The sequence below is a fragment of the Corvus kubaryi genome, unplaced genomic scaffold (genome assembly GCF_017639235.1).
Source record: "Corvus kubaryi isolate FWS band 111438036 unplaced genomic scaffold, C.kubaryi_AGA036_p1.0 37341, whole genome shotgun sequence".
Lineage (NCBI taxonomy): Eukaryota > Metazoa > Chordata > Aves > Passeriformes > Corvidae > Corvus > Corvus kubaryi.
The window spans coordinates 351,804-371,490 of record NW_024581112.1 but is presented as its reverse complement, the minus strand read 5'-3'; the positions used below and the strand labels follow the sequence as shown (position 1 = coordinate 371,490).

The window sequence follows — 19,687 nt, the reverse complement described above, 5'->3', positions numbered from 1 at the left end:
ACCGCACGCTCCCCCTTTCCCCCGGGGAATGTATTTTGCTCCAGCCTACATTATATGACAGGATGGCAAAAAACATCCTGTGTGAAAATTTGCTCTCCACGTACCAACACCAGCCCCCTCCCCGCAACAAATAAGCCAAACACGGGAACACCTCCCTGCCGGATCCCAACGCAGCGAGATTCCGGGGATGGCGGGGAGAGAGGGCGCATCTCCCCGATGAGACGAGGATAATAAAGGAAAAAGAGCAGCCGGCGGGGAGCTGGGCAAGCGGGGTTTGGGCCGGGCAGGGAACGGCACGACGGGGGGGTGGGGAGGGTTGGCACCGGGAACAAAAGCCCTGGCGCCGTCGCAGCTCCCAGCGGGGGGCTGGAGGGGGGGGGGGGGCCGGGGGGGTCTCCTACAAGGACGCCCGAAAGCAGCCGCCACCCGGGCACTCCCCGTCCGCCCTTCCCCGGCCCTGGGCGCGGGGGACCGGCCGGAGCCAGCGGCGCTGAGTCCACGCCGGGATCGGGGAAAGACAGGGAGGGAGGGAGCGGGCCGCGGCTGACGCTGCTTTCTCGCATCGGGCGGAGCGGCAGCGGCGGCGGGCGGGGGCCAGGGCTCTGCCCTGGGCCCGTGAGGGGGCGGCGGGTGCCCACCGTCCGGGGAAGCGGAGCTGCCCCTCTCCCCGAGGCGGACCGCCGCGGGTAGGGCGAGGAGCGGGACCCACCTGCCCGACCGTGCCCAGCACATCGAAGGCTCCACAGCGGCCGCACCACCCCCCCCCGTTGACTGGTGCCGCGCTCGGGTTTGTTTAGTGGCGGCGGCGACGGCGTTTACTCGGGCCAAGATGGCGGGTGAGCGCGCTACGCATGCGCGGGCGCCGCGAGGCACGCTAGGAATTGTAGTGTCTGCCGCCGCTCGAGCATGAGGAGATGGAAGAAGCGGGTGCCAAGATGGCGCTCGAGTGAGCACTGCGTATGCGCGACGACACGGAGCATGCTGGGAGTGATAGTTCTCTCCGTGTTTCTCGACGCGTGGGAAGTGGCGCCCACCGTCCCGCCATGGCTCGGCGGGCGGGTACGGGTAGGCGGAGGGGACAAAACACGTTGCGCGTTCTCTGCCCGGGCTGGGGCGCGCTGTGCGGTTCGAACGCAGTCGCGTACCCCCGAACTCTAGGAATTAACAGCTGGCCACCGCTCCTGGAACGAAATCTGGCAGGAGAGAACATCACCCCGACGCCATTTGGCCGTTTGCACCTTTCTAACTTAAAACGGACGCCGGTGGCACGCGGGGCTGTAGCGAACCGCGTGTAGGGAACAATAAGGGTTCCCTAAATAAATTCTGCACCTACAGCCCCCTCGTAGCTGCTCCGGGGTGTCTCTGCTCCCCGAGTACAGCAACCACCTGCATCTCATTGAAAGGAATAAGAAGGAGGTGTCTTTACAAACAAACTATGGGCCTGCTGGTAGATAAAGCCGGATACCGAGAGGTGAAAGAAGCAGTGGGAGGAACCAGAATTTCCACAGGAATTCCACTAAATTGACACAGACTGTTACTCACTCAACATGGTGCTAATCCCTGGATTTAGAGAAAAAGAACAAACACAAAGAAAAGTATTGGGGGCGGGGAGGGGTACACATTAGAAAGGGGGTTTGTATTAAGCGATTCGGGAAGTCTGTACCTCTCAAGTATCTCAGCCAGTGGGGAAAGAGAGAGGGAAATGCGGCCGGGAAATTAGGATAGAAAGGCGGCTGTGTCCTCTAACAATTTAAGAGACCCCAGGGGAATGCCCCATGGCCTCTCCCTTTATTCGAACTAAGTAACAGGACTTCTCTGTCTCCTTTTTGGACATAAACCTCTGGTGTTTGTGAATTAATTTTCCTGACACCAACACCGTGAGTGCCAGTGTTAGAGTCCCGGGCCTGGCTGCCGTTTTGAATATTATAGTGATTATATCTTGTTTTCCTGAAGATTTCCATGAAAAGCAGTAAATGTTATCTGTTTGAAAGTCCTCAGATCAAATTAGAAATAGAAGATAAAATGTCTCTGGGGTGCAGCTGAAAAGCAATGCATCCAGTTGCGGCTGCATGTTGCAGCAAGAAAGTATAAAAGAATCCAATGCATAAAACTATCTGCAAGGAAATTGCTGGAAAATCACACCCAAACCCCTTCGGGATGAGGCTTGCTCCCGGCTCTCTATCTCACAGGGCTCCATTTTTGCTGCAGCGCTTGTTTAGCATGCTTCCCGTCTTGGATGCATTCTGGACACGGGCGCCTGGGGCCAGGCAGTTTCATGAAGAGTAACGAAGGGCTCCTCCTCGTTCTGCCCTCTCCCAGAAAATCGTGTGCTACAGTTTGCTTTCAGAATGCCAGAAACAGCTGGACCTTTCCCGAGGAGGATGGATGGTGTGCACTGAATCGCAACACCTATTTCCAGCAGATCCGCAAGGGCTGTTTTTTCCACCTCCTTATAGATAGAAATGTTTCTTCCCTGTGATCACAGGTGAATTTTTTCTCACTTGCAGTTTCCTATTATTCTTCACAGTGGTATAAATGTCAAGTACTTAAAAACAACTATGCTGAGCAGCACAAGACAGCTAGAATTTTTTTTTTCTCCTTTTAATGCCTTCCTAAACAAGAATAGGCTGAAGGCAAGTAGCATCATCTTTGCATACTATTGCCTAATAATGTCCCAAGATGTGCACAAATGGGAAGATGCAGGTTTGCGCCAGAAGTTGAAGTTTTCCTTGCCAGGTTAGAGACTCCACTGGAAAGGAAATCACAAATTCCAAAAATCACAGAATCCCAGACTGGTTTGGGCTGGAAAGGACCTTAAAGCTCATCCAGTTCCAAACCCCTACCATGGACAGTAACACATTCCCCTAGACCAGGTAGCTCAAAATGTGTCCTTTAGTCAAACTACTCTGGTCAATAGGAACAGGCAAGGACAGCCTTGCCACTTAACACAATATAACCTTTTAGAGGTTTATTCATCAGTTGTAACAGAGTATCAGTTTTATTGCACCCAAGATGTTTAACAGCCAGCCCCTGTATTTGTAGAATAAATTATTCCATGAGCAGAAACTACAAAACCAGCCTCTTAAAAGAAAACGTATCTAACTAAGATCTGGATTTTAGCTGCATGTTATGTTTGAGTTTGTGTGTTTATGAAAGTGCTCTGTTCTGAGTGAAATCAGTGCTGACGATGCAGCTCAGAGAGAGCAGAAATACTTTTTTCAGACCTGCTTAGTAGCTAAATTCATTAAACGTAATTAGATCTATTTCATATTTATTTTTAGCTCTCTAATTTTTTTTCCAGCACAGATGAAAGTAGCCAACAGAATCAAAAGTTACTGTGGGTAAGGTGGACAGACATACACTGACACTCATATGTTCATATGCATGTATTCAAGAAAATCGTATTTGCTTCATTTCCTTTGGCACACAGAACAGAAAAGTGATGTAAAAAATGAGTCAGTTATGTATGTATGAAGTGTCTGAAGCTGTGATTGCTGCATTTCTTCAGATGTCCTAAGATGATTTCCAAGAATATTTATTTTTATTAAGGATGAAGACCCAGACTTGGAGATGTATGAGCGGTTCAGAAAGTCCAAAAGCCAAATTTTCCTTGTAGTCAAAGCCATGATGTTACCATTTACTTCAGACTAGCCTACAATCAATTCTCCATTACCCAGAAAAACAGGAGGGCTGGGATAGTATGGACAAAGTAAAAAAATGCTCAAAGCACATAAATAATGAGTCCTGAAAAGCATAAAAAGGCCAGAGCCTTGCAGCGGTTGATCAGCTTCGATCAATAACCAAGGTTGTCCTAGCAGATGCACGAGAATTACCCCCAAGCCCAGCAGGGTCTGGTCAGGAGGGTCTTCTTGAGTCAAATCCCACATCAAATAAAAATCACTACACTGCTCTCTTAACCAGTCCAAGAACAGCACAGGTCTTTCTGTAAACCTGACGAAGGGTTATCTGGATTCAGAATGACTACACACAGCTGGCTCAGATCTCCTAGCCTAATCCAGGAGACTGAGACTTGACAGCATTTTTTTCTGCCTGAAGACCAAAATATCAAGTGTTCCAGCTATAGATGAAAAAAATTAGAAGAAAAAAAGACAATTAGGCTTACTCAATACATACTTCATTAATACAGAAACATAGCTAAATGTCCCACATTCTCTCACTAAACTCATATAAAATAAATGAAGTCACTGTAGGTAAAGTAAGAAAATGCAGTGTGAAAATGCCAGCATTTTTTGTAGCCTTAGGTGCCTCAGAGATACTAATAATTTTCTCAGTTCTCATTACCTACATCCTCTCTCTCTGAGTCATCATTTAAGGAGGCCCAAAATTAGAGCACTTTCTGAGTGTCCATAAAGTAAAACAAAAGGCAAACTCATTGACAGCAGCATTTCATCATCTTTCCTAAGGAAGCAAAGCTCAACAGTGTAAAAAACCCACAAGTGAAATTAATTTGTTTTGTCGGTCAAGGGGAGCTAAGAACTCAAATGATCAAATCTGGTGGTGACCTGATGAGCAACACTGTGCAAGTTGTTGGGACCTCTCTTGTGCCTTCATTTCCCACTTTTATAATACATTTTACAAACTAACAACAGACAATGATACATAAAAGCTAGGCATTATTTGTAGGGTGGTGAGGCCCTGGCAGAGGCTGCCCAGAGAAGCTGTGGCTGCCCCATGCCTGGAAGTGTTCAAGGCCAGGTTGGATGGGGCTTGGAGCAAGCTGGTCTAGTGGAAGGCGTCCCTGCCTATGGCAGGGGCCTGGAACCAGACGATCTTTTAGGCCCCTTCCAACCAAAACCACCCTGGGATTCCATGATTAATTTTCTAAAAGCATACTGCTGAGTAGTCTTTTTCAGAATTTGCTCAATTATATGCATTTAAACAAAATCTGTTTCTCCTTCCAGAAAGGGAAATAAATGACCATCAATCGCTACTACTTTCTGTTATGTTCTCTACAACCCAACAACTTCATATACCCTATTGGCTTAAGTAATATGAATCTCATCAATAACACACAGTGGTCTAATTAACCACATTTTCTGATGGCCCGAGGAAGAGCTGTGATTTTCCCAGGGCAGTGATTTGTATGCAGCCTGAGTAACCAGGACAAAGCTGTGCTTCTCAGCTCTTTGGGAGCTCATAGGAAATGAATGGAGCAGCCTCGCTGTAGTTCTTGATGGGTTATTAACTGCATCTCCCCTCACATCGCTAGACCCTGATTGATACAGGTTCTGCAATGATCCTTTTTCTTCAGAACAGCCTTTCATGAGTAAAAGAGAGGTGCTTCAGCTTGGTACTATATGGGAACCAGGCACAGCTACTGCAGCTGCTGCTTCTATGAGGTAAATGGTGAATTTCCAGCTTCCAAGAGACTTATGCTGGTAATTTTAAAAGTATAATTGGAAAATCAAGGGAAAAAATGTATTTGTTTCAGTCTGCCAGAAATTGAGAAAGAAGTAAGAAATCCACTGTGCTTTTGATACTAAGAGGAATGCAACACTGTAGATAATTTCAAATTTTAGGGAATTTAAGGATAGTTTAAAGTATCTTCCATGTCTTGCCTAAGAGAGAAATATCTTAGATTTTAACAGAAGTTAAATTATTTCTTGGCCTTTTTTTTGTTTCCAATGGAGTTTCCCCTTCTCCTAATAGGTTATTCAGTGACTCAATACATTTTCCTGACATAAGCATCTCTATTTTAATGTCATTCTTCTGCCCTCAGACCACTACTAAAAACTCTCTTCCTCCTCAAACACTTTCCCATCACATTTTTCCTCCTGGCTAAGAGAAAAACAGAAGCCTCAACAAACGTCTAGGTGCTGGCAGCTTGCAGAGAAGCTTTTTATACACAGCCTTGTCAGACAGATTGTCACCTAGGACTATTTGTATTTAAATTCACAAAGATATTTCAATTACTTTCACTAAAGATAGCTTTGTGTTGCCAGTCAATAGCTATTTCCCCCCTCCCCCATTGTAAGTAATACATATTCTATTCAACAAATGCTTTTGTTTTACAAATCCTAACAGCTTCTGAGCTGAAAGTATCTAAATTCAGCAAGCATTAAAAATTCATCAGAATGCCACTGTGTATCGAGATGAGCATCTATTTAAACACTTTGCTACACTTGAGGCAAAACCCTGACTATATAACCTCAGATAATGAAAAAAATCACTTGTGTCATTCTGTGGCATATCAAAGAAGGAATTAAAGCTGGTACTTTCTGCAATCTTGGGAGGTAGATGCAAATCTCCATCCTCTTTGTGGCTTGCTGTATTGGCAAAGAACATATAAACTTGCTGGGAAGAAAGCAAAGCCACTTCTCAGAATAGGAGGCCACTTCTCAGATTAGGAAGCTAAGGAATAAGGCGAAGTATTGAAGTTATTGCTCCACTGAGCCACTTGAATCCTTATCTATGGCCATATATGTGTTATACAAACGCTGGGTATCTCTAACAAGCTTCTGCCATTCAAAGAACATATCCCAGGTCGCCAATTAGCAGAATTAAGTCACACTGGGACCCAATTTGCATTGTACTTTAGGGAAGCTTGCATTTTCTCTTTCAAGTTGCACTTTTAACCAATCAACAGACTGTCTCTTGCTTTAAAGTTCAAATCAACTCACCAACAAATTAATTGCTCCTGATTTTGACTTACTATTTTTACAAGTCTGAGTATGCTATAAATGCTGAGGAAGGAAGTGAATATTAAAGATTATATAATCCTAATGTAAGAATTAGAAATTATATCAATCCTGGAACACCTTGCAAATGGAAGTTTAAACTTACAGTATTGTTGTAGGGTGACAACAGCAATGGAAAAGAAATGCAAGCTGGTGCTGCATTTGCAAACCAGAAACTAGCATTATTGTCACTGCAATTTTCAGTTAAACTTTGGGCAAAGTTCACGTGTTTTAAGAGGTTGATGTTAACACTGGGGATTAGCAAGGCTTGTGCAGACAAATAAAGACAACCCTGAGCTGGGGCAAGCAAATAGGGAAAAGAGATGACTCAGACACTCACTCCTGACTCCTTCATGGTGGCGTAATTTCGTACCTGCAGCACAGCACGGAGTGGGGAGGCTGTGATCTTGGGCTGGCTGGAGCTTCAGAAACTGCAGCAGCTCAGGTGGAAGCCTGAACTAAGTGCAGCTGCTTGGAATTCAGATGGCTGCTTCCCTCTGCAGCAGGGAAGTAGCTGTAGCCCAGAATACACAGCTGAGTAAAAAGAGTAAGAAGTAGAGCAGATAAGAATACAGACAACCTGTGCACAAAACCATGGTTTTTGGGCAGATCCTCACATCAAAGTCCAGTGCTGCAAAGACAATGGCCCTCTGGGTTTCCTCATAAAGAATATCTGATAGAACACCTATGAAAATCAACATTCTTTGAATCAGAACCATAAAAAGAAAAAAGATCCCAGTGAAACAGGGAAAATGCAATGGGAATTGGGTCTGATAACCTTTTAATATCATCACAGACATTGTTAATTTTTATTTGCAAAAAGCTAACCTCAAAGGAGGAGCTGGGATGCTGCATTACTGTAACTTAGGTGGGGGTTGTGTTTTGGCCACTAGTATTGCTTACTCAGCCTGCATTCACCTGTCCCCAGAGGTCTGACACACACTGTATGCAAGACTTGGTTACTCCCCACCTTTGCCTCCCAGTTCTCCAGAACAGCAGGTAAATGCTGGACAGTATTTATTACAGTTACCTGTGAATAGATACTTCTGGATACAAATCTACAAAACTAGCTCTGTGGGATTAGCCTGATGCCCACTTAGGTCTTACACTCAGGTTATTCCAACAACAGGGCTGTAAGGCTTGCAAGAGAAATGTAGTAGTAAAAAGAATCATGGAAGCATTTCAGACTTTAAATATTCTCTTGCAAATAAATTTTTCAATAGCAGGAAACCTGCAGGAGTAGACCATCACACTTCAACAGTACTCTCAGAAAATTAAGGCATACCAACTTTCACCTTTGGGAAAGAGACATACAGTCCATTTCCAGAAGCACACAGAAAAGGTTATTTTATACCCACTATTATGTGAAAGAAAATCCTGTATTTAAGACACAGCTAACCTCTGAAGACACAACAAAGAAAAAAAGCGACTAAAAAAAAAATACACGTGAACACACAAAATTCCTTTAAGAATAATTTATCAGAATACATATTATATGTTCAACACTAATACAGTATATAATCCCTGTTCAATGTTCAATAGACATACTTGGAAACATACTGTGAATAGGACTTAAATAATCAAGAAGATTGTTTAAAACACAAAATCACCAGCATACAAATTATATATGTACACTTCAGAGGCTACTGTGCAGGAAAAATGGTTTCAGGGATTTCTGCACTCTACAAGAGAAAATAATTTTTGAAATTTCCAACTAAGTAGTAAGGTAAACTAATTTTTAAATAAAGTGCTTCTAGTATTACTACTGGGTTTTGAAAACTATTGAGTCCATTTTCTTCCCATTACATAGAAAGCACTTAAGAATTAGTCTTCATATAAAAATCACCATCCAGCAGACCTCAGTAAGACCACTTTATAAACAAATCCTTGCCTTCATTTCATTAGGAAAGCTCCTATGCAAATATACACACATCTGGAAGGTAACAGCCATAACATACTTGTATAGTGCTTCAAATGACACAATATCAACTGAGACTTTGGTCAGAAGTGGCAGCTCAGAAATATGTGCAATGGCTAATTTCATTTTAATACTGCCATGATAACATTCTGGTCTGGCTTGCTCAGAGCCCCAAAAAGGAGTTTAGAATGCAAGTACTTTTGTTTGGTGAAGCAATTGGGAGGAGAAAAGGTCTTTCAATATTGGGCAGAAGATACCATTTTCTTATTAGTTATGTGAGAAGTAATTTTTTCCTACTGAAATAGATTTTAAATGTTTTAGAATTCACTCTAACATTATGCAACCGTGCTCCTATACTATTACTACAATTGAAAATGATCCTGCTCTCTTTTTTGTGTTCCCTTGTATCAGCATGAACATTTATGCAACCTGCACCGCAGATCAGATGGCAGCTACCTGGACTAAATCTAACCTAAATTAGCTTATTTTTAAAAAGATTACTTATCTGATCAACTAATTTAAACAGTTCACTGTCCATGAATGCTTGTGACTGCCCAGTAAAGTCAAACCAGTGGGGTGCAGCCACAGTGATCTTGAGCATTAGCTTAAATGATTACTCAAAACTACTTCAGCTGCATATCTAAGTTAGAATTCAGGAAAACGATTAACACCAAATAAACTGATGTTATTATAATTGGTCAAGAGCACTTGATGACAAGACTTCCTCATGTAAAAGACAGCTTTAATCCTGCTCATATTAAACAAAGAAAGCTTAAAATATTTGAAGCTCAGAAGGAATCAAATGAGTAGGGGTTTTTTTGTTATTTTTCCTTTATGCACTCTTTTGAAAACACACTTTTGACTGTTTTGTGTCTTCGGATTATCCTTCCTAAAGCCCAACACATCTCCAGGACAGGAGGACGTTTATGTGAAGATATGTAAAGGATGTATCACAGCTGAATTCTTACAACTACAGCAGTATTACGCCTAAAATAATCATCACTTGCCATCAGCATTTATAATTTCACAGCAGCTCTGCCTACTTTTAAACAGGAAATATTTGGTGAGGGAGCCCTTACCTACTTCCTACCATCCAGTTTTCTGTATACTGGTTTTTTTCTAAGCTTTTTTTTATTTTTACCTAATCATGACTTCAGACCAGGTACAACCTCTACCTAATTATTCCATTACTTAAAAGCTTGTGGCTTTTACCATTATCTCTTCAACTACCTGAAAGGAGGTTTTAGCCAAGTGGGGATTGGCTTCTTCTGCCAGGCAAACCAGCGACAGGATGAGAAGACATGGTCTTAAGCTGTGCCAGGGAAGGTTGAGGTTAGACATCAGGAGGAATTTTTTTCACAGAAAGGGTGATTAGATATTGGAAAGGCTTGCCCAGGCAGGTGGTAGAGTCACTGTCCCTGGGGATGTTTAAGGAAAGCCTGGATGTGCTCTGGTCTACTTGACAAGGTTATGAACGGTCATAGGCTGGACTCGATGATCGCAGAGGTCTTTTCCAACCTAACTGATTCGTGATTCTGTGTGTGATTATCCATCAGGCTGCAGAGTAATGACATCCTCCTAGAGCCAAACAAAAGAAAATAAGACAAGAGAACAATGTTATGGCCTTGATGTCCACCCTATGCCTGGTTTTAAAGCAGACACAGCATAGCACATGTACAGATGGGGAGCAGCCCCAGCAGAAGGATGCCAGCCCCGCCCTGCTCCACTCACCCACCCCTCTGAGAGTCTCCTCAGGGAGGAAACTAAGGGAAACTTAGCCACAAATGATCAGAACTGTAACAATGAGGCTGGCCGGCTGGAGACCTGTGGGTGGTGACCAGAAGCTGTAAGCAAAGAGAGGGAAACCAGTCGTGGAGTTTATGGGGGAACTGGAGGTACTGTGGTTGGAAACTGGAGGTTAGATGAGAAAATTACGTAGGGCTCCAAATACATGAATGAAAAAAAAGGGATAATGTGGCAGGAGAGAGCAGGAAGACCGGACTGACATGAATAAGTTGGAGCGGAGAAGAAAGAGCTGCGGAGGTTAAAAAAGTGCTTGTCTGTTATGACGTCAAAAAAATGTTATGATCTCCCTCCTACACTGTGTTTTGGAGTGGCCACGGTGTAACACACGTATGGCGTCACACACGAGCACACGGCATCACATGTACGGCGCAACGCGCGCAAATGCACATGCCGTAACAAACACACGGCGTAACACAGAGACACACCCGGGGTAACACAGGCACGGTGTAATGACCACACGCGGGGTAACACACACAGTAGCACACAAACACACCCCGCTCCCCCGCGCATGCGCTCCCCCGTCTTGTCCGCTCCCCGCGCGCACGCGCAGGGACATGCCGTGCCCGCGGCGGGCGCGCGCGGTGCAGTGTGGGAAGGAGGCGGCCCCGGCCCGGCGGAGCGCGGCGCTGAATCCTCCCGGCCGCTCACAGCACTGTGGAGCCGCTTCTCGCCCTCCCTCCCCTCCGGCCGCCGCCACCACCACCGCCGCCGCCGCCTCCTCCTCCTTCTCCTCCACCCCACACACGCACCCTCCCCCCCCCCCCCCTCTACCCCCGGCCCGCGGATTTAAAGGGGCCGGCCGGGGGAACCATGCCGAACTTCTGCGCGGCGCCCAACTGCACCCGCAAGAGCACCCAGTCCGACCTGGCCTTCTTCCGCTTTCCCCGGGACCCGGCCAGGTGAGACCACCTCGGGAGGCACAGGCTGGGGGAGGAGCGCCCGGCTCTCCCCCTCAGGCCCCGCCAGCCCACAGCGCTGCCTGCCTGAGACACCACGCCGGGGAGGCGGCTCCCTCCCTCCTACTCGCTCTACTTCCCCCGCACCTCTCTCTCCGCGCCTCCTTACCCGCAGGGCCGGCGGGCGCTCGGAGCTCCGGTGGTGCCTGCGGAGGCCGCGCTCGCTGTGGCGCCGGCGGGGCGGGGCCGCGGGACCCTCCGGGCTGTGGCGGGCGGGCGGCTGCGCCTGCGCCGGGACGGCCGCGGCTGCGGCTGCCGCCCCTCGGGGGAGTGGTGGGGATGGGAGCGGTGTCGCTTCGGGACGTGGCGGGGAGGGGGTGCGTGGCCGAGAGGGGACTAGGGGCTGCCTGGCTGTGGGCAGGGTGGGGTGGTAGTTGTGTGTGAGGCGGTGCAATGGGATGTATGGCTGTGAGAGGTGTGGGGCAGCTGGAGGGGTGCCGGAGCCATGGGCTGAGGTGGGGGAGCTCTACACTGTGGGGAGCCCGCGCAGGTTCTGCACTGGCTCAAGCAGTGAAGGTCTATCAGTCCTGCTCTGTATTAGGCGATGTGGTGCTGGACGATGAGGTGTGTGCGTGGCAAATGCGACACAGGAGCTGTCACAGGATTGCTGGGATGGTGGCAAAGCATCATGAGCAATAGAAGAAGTGATGGGAGAAAGGGGTGAAATGGGTGGAAAGCGGGGCTGGTGTACTGGTAGAGCAAAAAGTATGTGAGTGAGAGACAGTGAAAAATAAATCATGTGCTTAGACACAGAAACTCCCATGTAAAAGGTCACCCTTAAATCGAGATAACACTCTTAAAATCACTTGATTTAACATGATGCCCACAATTTTGTAAGGTGCATAGGCATAGAGCAATATCAGTTATCTCTCTTCTAAGAGTAGGTAGTTAAGGCTGAATTTTTTTATGATTTATACATGATATTTGTTTGCTTCCTTCCTTGAAGCTGCTTGGCCTGATCTTTGGAAAAATCAAAACCCCATGGGAACTATGCATATGCAGTATTTTCTAAGGAAATAGACCCTCCAAGCGATTTCAAGTGAAGATACGAAAAACTTCTATAGGTAGTAGCTGCTCTCTAAAGCTGTGATTTCAGATATGTTACGAAGTTCTCTTGGATGAATGCAATGCTTTGCCATAAAACTTGGCTATCCAGACCTCTTCGTGATGCCTAGTACATGCAAGGTATTGTAGTACAATCCATATTCCATATGCTTTTTCTTTTAATAAGAACTGAAATCAAAGTGGTTGGGTACCTATTCTTTCATTTGTATGATTTGCTCCTGCTGTTGTCTCTTTCTACCTTCTGTCCTGTGAGACCCTCAGGAACTCACACAAAGGAATGTCTGCTGTTTGTGTGGAATTGAAGAAATTCGGTGCTGTCTCAGCTTCAGTCTCAATTTGTAAAGAGGTCCATGCTGTAAAATGTGAGTCACATCAAGCTGTGCAGAATTGGTTAATAGGTGACAGTTTATTGTATGAAGAAAATACCCTCTAGAGTTTATAATTTTTCTATGGAAAGACATTTTGAATGAGTGTTTTCCATGGTAGCAGTGCGGAGATATAGTTAAATGTGTGCAATTAAATGATTACATATTAAAGATTTACTTTTTTGAAACTGTATTTTATAAACTGTAGGATGGTTTAGGTTGGAAGGAACCTTAAAGCTCATCTCGTTCCAAGCCACAGGCAGGTACACCTTCCATTAGACCGCCTTGCTCCCAGCCCCATCCAGCCTGGCCTTGGAACATGTCCACGAATGGGGCAGCTTCATCTTCTCTGGGCAACCTGTGCCAGGGCCTCCAAACCCTCATTGTAAAATATTTCCTCCATATATCTAACCTAAATTTCCTCTCTTACAGTCTGAAGCCATTCCCCCTTGTCCTGTCACTACAGTTCCTGATGCAGAGTCTCTCTCTGACTTCCCTGTAAGGCTCCTTCAGACACTTGAAGTTGCTGTGAGGTCTCTACACAACCTTCTCTTCTCCAGGCTGAACAGCCACAACTTTCTTGTCCTGTGTCCATAGGGAGGTGCTCCAGTCCTCTTACTGACACTGAACCGTGCCATAAATCAAATCCCTCCTGATGGGAGAGAATTTTCTAAAAGTCCTTGCAAGGCGTTTCAAAGATAAACCAAGACTTTTCCTGGAGTTTCAGTGTTGCCACATAGTTGTTTATTAAGTCTTATCAGAGGAACAGAGCCACTAGCGTGACCCAGGTACAGCATAGAGCACAGAAAGCAGGAGAGAAGTCTAATTATCAAGATTTACATGGCCTTTTAAAGATATTTTAACCAATAGTTACTAAAAACCTACATTATTTTCACTTTCCTACCAATTATTCAGTAACACGGCAGGAACTGCGGAATTCTCTATCCAATCATTCCAAACTACTTTTACTGCAAAACATGGAGTAGTAGAAGAAGAAAAAGAAGGTTTAGAGAACAACAACAATCCTCCATTTTGATATTTTTTACTCTTACCTATTTACTACAAAGAGAAGCTCAAAACCTCTAAATTTTTCACCCTGTGACAGTCTTACACAGTAGTTGCGGGAGCTTGGGGTGGGTCGGACGGTCGGAGACGGATGGAGATCTCTGAAGTCAGATCTTTGAACATGCGGTTTATTGCAAAGGGCATGGGTATAGGGGCACTGCTTAGAGCTGCCAGCTGGCAGCTCTGAGCAGGCCCAAGAGAGCAAGAGAGTAAGCGGGTAAGTAAAGAGAGAGAGAGAGCGAGAGGAATGAGAGTGAAAAAGAAGTGATGAAGTCCTGGTTACAATACAATAAATCATCTTCTGTACTGAATATTCTAATTGTCACTAACCAATCTAATACAAGATACAAATCCTATAGCATTTACATACAGCCTATAAGAGTTCTTATATCACCATAGAGTGTTACATCTTAACTTCTAAAAACTACTCTTTGGACCCCTTCTGCTGAGCTAGTAGGGTCTGCTCTGACCCTTGGACCTGCCTGCAAGCAGAGGGTATTGTTCAATCAAGAGGGGATTACCTTCAGTCGGCCATACCATTGTTTTCCAGTTGTTCAGTAACTAAGACTTGGTATTTCAAAAATGGCTTTCATTTCACTGTCGCCTGTAGTTTTCATATTCCCAAAATCTTTTGTCAGGCAATCATATTTATAAGGCTTTCCTGTTTCATCTTCCCCAACAAGTAGTCTATCACCTAAGTCACACCACCGTATTTTCTAGTTCTTGTCTAATTGTTGGTAATTTTTCCCAAGGTTGGAGGTTAAAACAGTGTTGTTCAGGGGGGTAAGAACCCTTAAAAACTGGCAGAGAAATATTCTCGGCACTCTGGGTTCCTACATCTTACCAACTTTGTGGTCTCCTCTGAACTTGGTCCAACATTTCCATGTCTTTCTTTATATTGGGGCATACTGTACACAGTATTTCAGATGGGGTCTCAAAAGAGCATAGTAGAGCAGCAGAATCCTCTGTCCAAAGGAAGGAGAAACTGTGAGCATCTTTGTGCTCTTAAAAACAGTCAGTGACAAAGATAATGTTCTAAGTTCTCTAGAGGTTCCCCTCCTTAATATCTTACGACTTTCTCTCCAAAGTTGATAATATATTCTATTTTACCCACAGCATTTAGAAACTGATAAATCCATGCATCCTTTTGGTTTTACAGACTTGAGGGTGTTGGTTTATTCTGTGGGTTGATGTACAGCACTCTGCAGATGGAAATGACAATGTGTTCCTTGTACTGCTTGCTCTCACTTTTATAGGTCAGACTGGGATGGTGAGCAAAGTACTTTGTGCCAAAATGTTATTTGCACTTGGCAGCTTATGGTGGGAAAGTTGAAAGTAAAGTTGTTAGAATACATCTTAAAATAAATTTTAATTTAAAAAAATCTTTGATGGCAAATGGATAGTCCCAGGTAAATTGTTTCTATTACCTTACTGTTTTCAATGTTTCCATAATAGCTGGGTAATTGCCTTTAGTGTTTTCCCAGTTCAGTGCTAAGCAGTTCCAGTTAGACACTCCAAGTCTGATCTTTCAGATATTAGGAAGTTAGTGAGAGCTAACCTGTTAAGACTACCTTCTTTCATTGTGGCTGCTTGAGACGATAAAGGGTTCAGAGATCAGCCTTTGGGAAGGAACCACCAGCATTTAATGGGTGGGATGTTGTCTTTTCAAATCAAACTAGTATAAGTAGCCTCTGCTACCTCCATAAGGTTGTGTATTTTATAGTGTTATGCAGTCTAGGCAGTGATCCCCACAGTGAGATGTTTGCTTAACTTTCATCTGTGATTGTGGCTCTGTTCATCACGGAGGCTTGAGTTACAGTTGAGATATGAGAGTTTAGAACAAAATACTTCTTAAGCAAAGAGATGCTGTTCTATTGCAGTTGACCAGTACTGAGGCAATGGCTGCACCTCCGTAAAATGCCATTTCAACTTCCATGAGATGCCAGCTGATCTCTGAAAATGTAAAGTTTGTGACTGAAGAAAACCTTCTTAAAAGCTAATGAGCAATGCCTAAGTGGTATTAAGGAAACTTTCCTGCCTGATCATTCAGGAGCCACTGTGGGAGTCAAATTTTTGTGAACGAAGCCTCTCCAGGGCAGGTGGCTCCAGTGAAGCAAAGAGTGCTGTTTGACTCCTTGGACATGCCTACAGTCATGGTGGCAGACAAGTTTTCCTTTCAGCCTCAAGCTTGGGTTTTTTGTAGCAGAGTGTCAGATGTCTGGTTCCTTTCAGCACTTTAATCATAACATAATAACAGCTTGAACTGATGCTTCTGGGGATTGACCCTGAACCAAGAAATCCCTGGGCTTTTATATAATCCCTGGGCATATATGTCTGTGCACCCATTCTGTAACTGCTGCCTTTATGTACAGCATTATTCAAAGTAACAAGTATAACAAAGCTAACAGGATTACCAGGGTAGAGTACAACATTATAGATTCCTGTGAACAAATACTTAAATGATTACCAATATAAAATCACAATCAACTGGTTGACCATCCACTACTTGTTTGATGTGAGAATGGTGTATCCAGTTTCCTTACCTAAAACTTAACAGCAAAGAGTATATGACAGTGTATGGTCCCTCCTATTTAAGTTCCAATTTGGATTTTCCTGAAAATACCTTAATTAATCCTTCCTCTCTAGGTTGTACGTCATGTAGCTGTATTTTATTTTATTTATCATTTATTACTTTGTGTGAAGTGGTCTCCAACCATTTATTTTCTAAGAGGCTGGTCTGAGGTATAATTTTCTGCCCAAATGCTATTCCTGTTGATGACCACTCTAGAGGTTGGTGAGAGTTATGTCCAATATCTCGCTATCCCATAGTACTACTCCTAAACTCCAGGCCATTTTAAATCTACCTGACTACAAGTTTGAGCAGTTTTATTATTTCTTTGTTTCACAGGAGCCTTTGGTATGAGCTGGACAGTGTACTAGAGCAATTTCTCTTGTAAGCTTGCTAGCTTCCAGCACCACTTGTATTTCAGTTCCATTAGATACATTCTTTTCTGCCAAGGTAAAGAACTCTGTTTCTTTCCATAGCACAGAGATTGTATGACACTCTTCAAAAGCATATTTAGAATTAGTATAGTCACTCATTAATTACATCCCCACCAGGCTGCTCTTCCTAACGCAGGTCAATTCAGCTCCTTGGGCATTCACTAAGGGTTGTAAAGGTTCTGCTTCAGGTGCCTCAAAGTTTTTCATCCCTATGTAGGCTGTGTGTCATTTTCCGTTCATGTATGAAGATCCATTGAGAATGGGATTAGATCCAAGTTCTCTAGAGATTGATCATGCGTATCTCCCTGTAGGTGGCTGGAGTGAAACACTACCTGAGCACATCATGATGCAGCTCACTATTGAAGGGAACAGGAAATAAAGTTGCTGGATTAAAAAAAAAATCTCAAAATAATATGTATATTTAAAATAATTTATTCACAACTATATGCTCTCTGTGGGGATGATGCTTGTGAAGCATGTTTAAGAATCATGTCCACTTAATGTACACATAGTTGTTGGGTGACTCAGACCTAAGTCTGCTCCTTTTCATGGTAATTGCTGTTGCTGCTATTGCTTTTGACATAGGAATTATTCCCTGCTGCTACAGCATCCAGTTGAGTTGAGTAATGACTCAGGGCAGCGATGTGGATATAGGTTTTGAGTAAGGACTTCACAAGCTCCATAAGCCTGTCTTCTCATGCAAAAATAGTTCAAAAGGCCTTGGAGTAATCTGGCAATCCCAATGCCAGAGCAAAAGCTAAAACTCCTTTTAATAGCTTGGAAAGCTTTTTCTGTTTCTGGACCCCACTGCACAGGCTCCACATCCTCTGTCTTGGTAGTGTTAAGGAATCCATTCAGTGCTGGCAGCTCAGAGGCAGCTGCAGTGCCAGCTGCAGATGGAGCTCTGGAGGCAACTGCCGACCCTTTGCCCAACAAAACGGCACAGGGACCTGTGGCACAGCCAAGCAAATGGATGCTCTGAGACACTGCAGGAGTTGGCGAGACCCAAACTTTCCCACACTTAGACTGGCAAGAGGACTTAGACTTGTTTGGGGTCCCTTCTTGGAGGCACCATCTTGAGCTGCCATTTTACTGCACTGTGATGAAATTATTTTAAGGATTGATATAACTGAAACTGTGCTATGGGAAACCTAGGGTCAAGCTGCTGAGGAAACTCAGTCTGACTATGGGAGTGTGGAGCATGGAGCTGCCAAGGGGCCTTGGTCCCAGCTCAGGTGGTGCGAGTGATAGCTGGAGTGGCTCCTGGGTGGTCTGACAGGGAAGTTTCCTTAGCAGTACTCTCTGCCAATGATTTACTGAGCTGCTTTACCCCGGTATATCCAGAGTCTGCCATATCTTTCTACCTCTAAGAAATCCTCACAACTGTTCTTTTTTTGTTACTGGTTGAGTAACCACAGCCTGGTTACCATATCCTGGACTTTTTCTGGGTCTCCTAATCTTTGTCCTTTTGTTAATATAAATCCTAAATGTTTTACTTCCTGACAACACGGCTGAAGCTTACAGAGATGCATAGTGGCCTTTTCCTTCTAAAGCAGTGCATAGACAAATAGTATCTTTCGATCTTCATATGCCTTGCTGGCAAGTAACAAATCATCTACATATTGTACAAGTATCAATTCACATGGTAGTTTTATACCTTATTGCATTGTAGTAGGTGTCAAAATTCTCTGCATGTTTAATAGATCTAACTGTCTACCTCCTGAAGACCGCAACAGAACTTTAAAGCGTTTTCTTATATCTACTTTTTTTTTTTTTAATTAATGGAAGTTTTTTCCTTTTCTTTTTGCTGAAGAGGCAATATAAAGTCTTAGGCAACAAAACACCAGTTCCCTGCTCAGACAGGACCCTTTGCATATCTTTGTCCTGGATGAAAATGAAACTGTGTCCTCCAAGTTAATATAAATAACATTGTTTTGAAAAGTAAAAAGATTTCCTGCTGCTGTGACTGTGCTGCTAACCTGGGTCACACAGGCGATGCTTGCCATTTATGGATAACACTTACCAAATATTCTTGAGACAACAACTGTTCTCTTTATTCTAGAGAAAGTAATTTACCTCTTACCTATGTAAAAATTCTCTTACCTATATAAATGTATATGTCTAAAATATGCATTAATAAATATGCTTTAAAACCATACACAAAATTACCACCATTATAAGCAAGTACTAGTCTACAGAAAATCTCACATTTGTACAAAACGTGCTGGAGAACTGCTGCTGGAGAACCGGTTCTTGGCATGGTACTTCAAACTGACACCCTGACAATCCATCCAAATAGCTACAACCAAATCTGAATTCACAAAAAGGATAACTTTTCCGTAAAAAAGGACACAAATAGCACACATTTTGAAGACGAGCATTTCTCACAAGCAAGTTTTTTGAAGGGAATCCATGTGCACCTAATAGCAGCACACCAGAGTGAACAATTACTTCAGCTGGTGTTTTCTGTGCTCTCCAGAAATATGTTTTGTCTGTGAACCAATTGCCTATTTACTTTCAAACAAAGAAAATACTTTTACAACCCCACAAAAAAGATAGTAAATGAACTCTTAGGTTAAAATATCTTGAAAGAATCACCATATGTTAAAATGCTGTCTATAATGTGCATGTAGTGGCATGAATCATTACTGTAAGTTTGGGTTGCTGCACTTCGGGTTTTGGGGATTTTTTAAATATGAACAACTTTGCTATCAGTCTTGCTCTCTGAACCAGGTTTAGCTAAGCCTTTAAGTTACCCCAGTATTCACAAAATAAAGTCACAGAGACTTAAGGTTAGAAAAGCCCTCCAAG

General features: G+C 44.0%; 2 protein-coding genes and 1 long non-coding RNA gene across 16 annotated transcripts in view; 1 reads left to right on the top strand and 2 right to left on the bottom strand.

Moving 5' to 3' along the window:
* Positions 1 to 839, bottom strand: part of EMSY (EMSY transcriptional repressor, BRCA2 interacting) — a 45,605-nt gene extending 44,766 nt beyond the window's left edge. For all 14 annotated transcript variants that reach the window (XM_042031413.1, XM_042031424.1, XM_042031416.1 and 11 more), the window contains exon 1: positions 710 to 839. The gene's annotated coding sequence lies outside the window, so the exon portion shown is untranslated. The remainder of the gene's footprint in view (positions 1 to 709) is intronic.
* Positions 840 to 3,371: 2,532 nt separating this feature from the next.
* LOC121666199 lies at positions 3,372 to 11,593 on the bottom strand. Its single transcript, XR_006016605.1, has 4 exons — positions 11,488 to 11,593; positions 7,072 to 10,194; positions 6,237 to 6,372; positions 3,372 to 4,078 (listed from the first exon to the last, which is right to left on the bottom strand). It is a non-coding gene; the product is annotated as an uncharacterized LOC121666199 (long non-coding RNA).
* THAP12 (THAP domain containing 12) overlaps positions 11,029 to 19,687 on the top strand; it is a 22,359-nt gene continuing 13,700 nt past the window's right edge. The window contains exon 1 of the mRNA XM_042031429.1: positions 11,029 to 11,321. Coding sequence (XP_041887363.1) covers positions 11,233 to 11,321 — 89 coding nt within the window. The 5' untranslated portion in view covers positions 11,029 to 11,232. The remainder of the gene's footprint in view (positions 11,322 to 19,687) is intronic.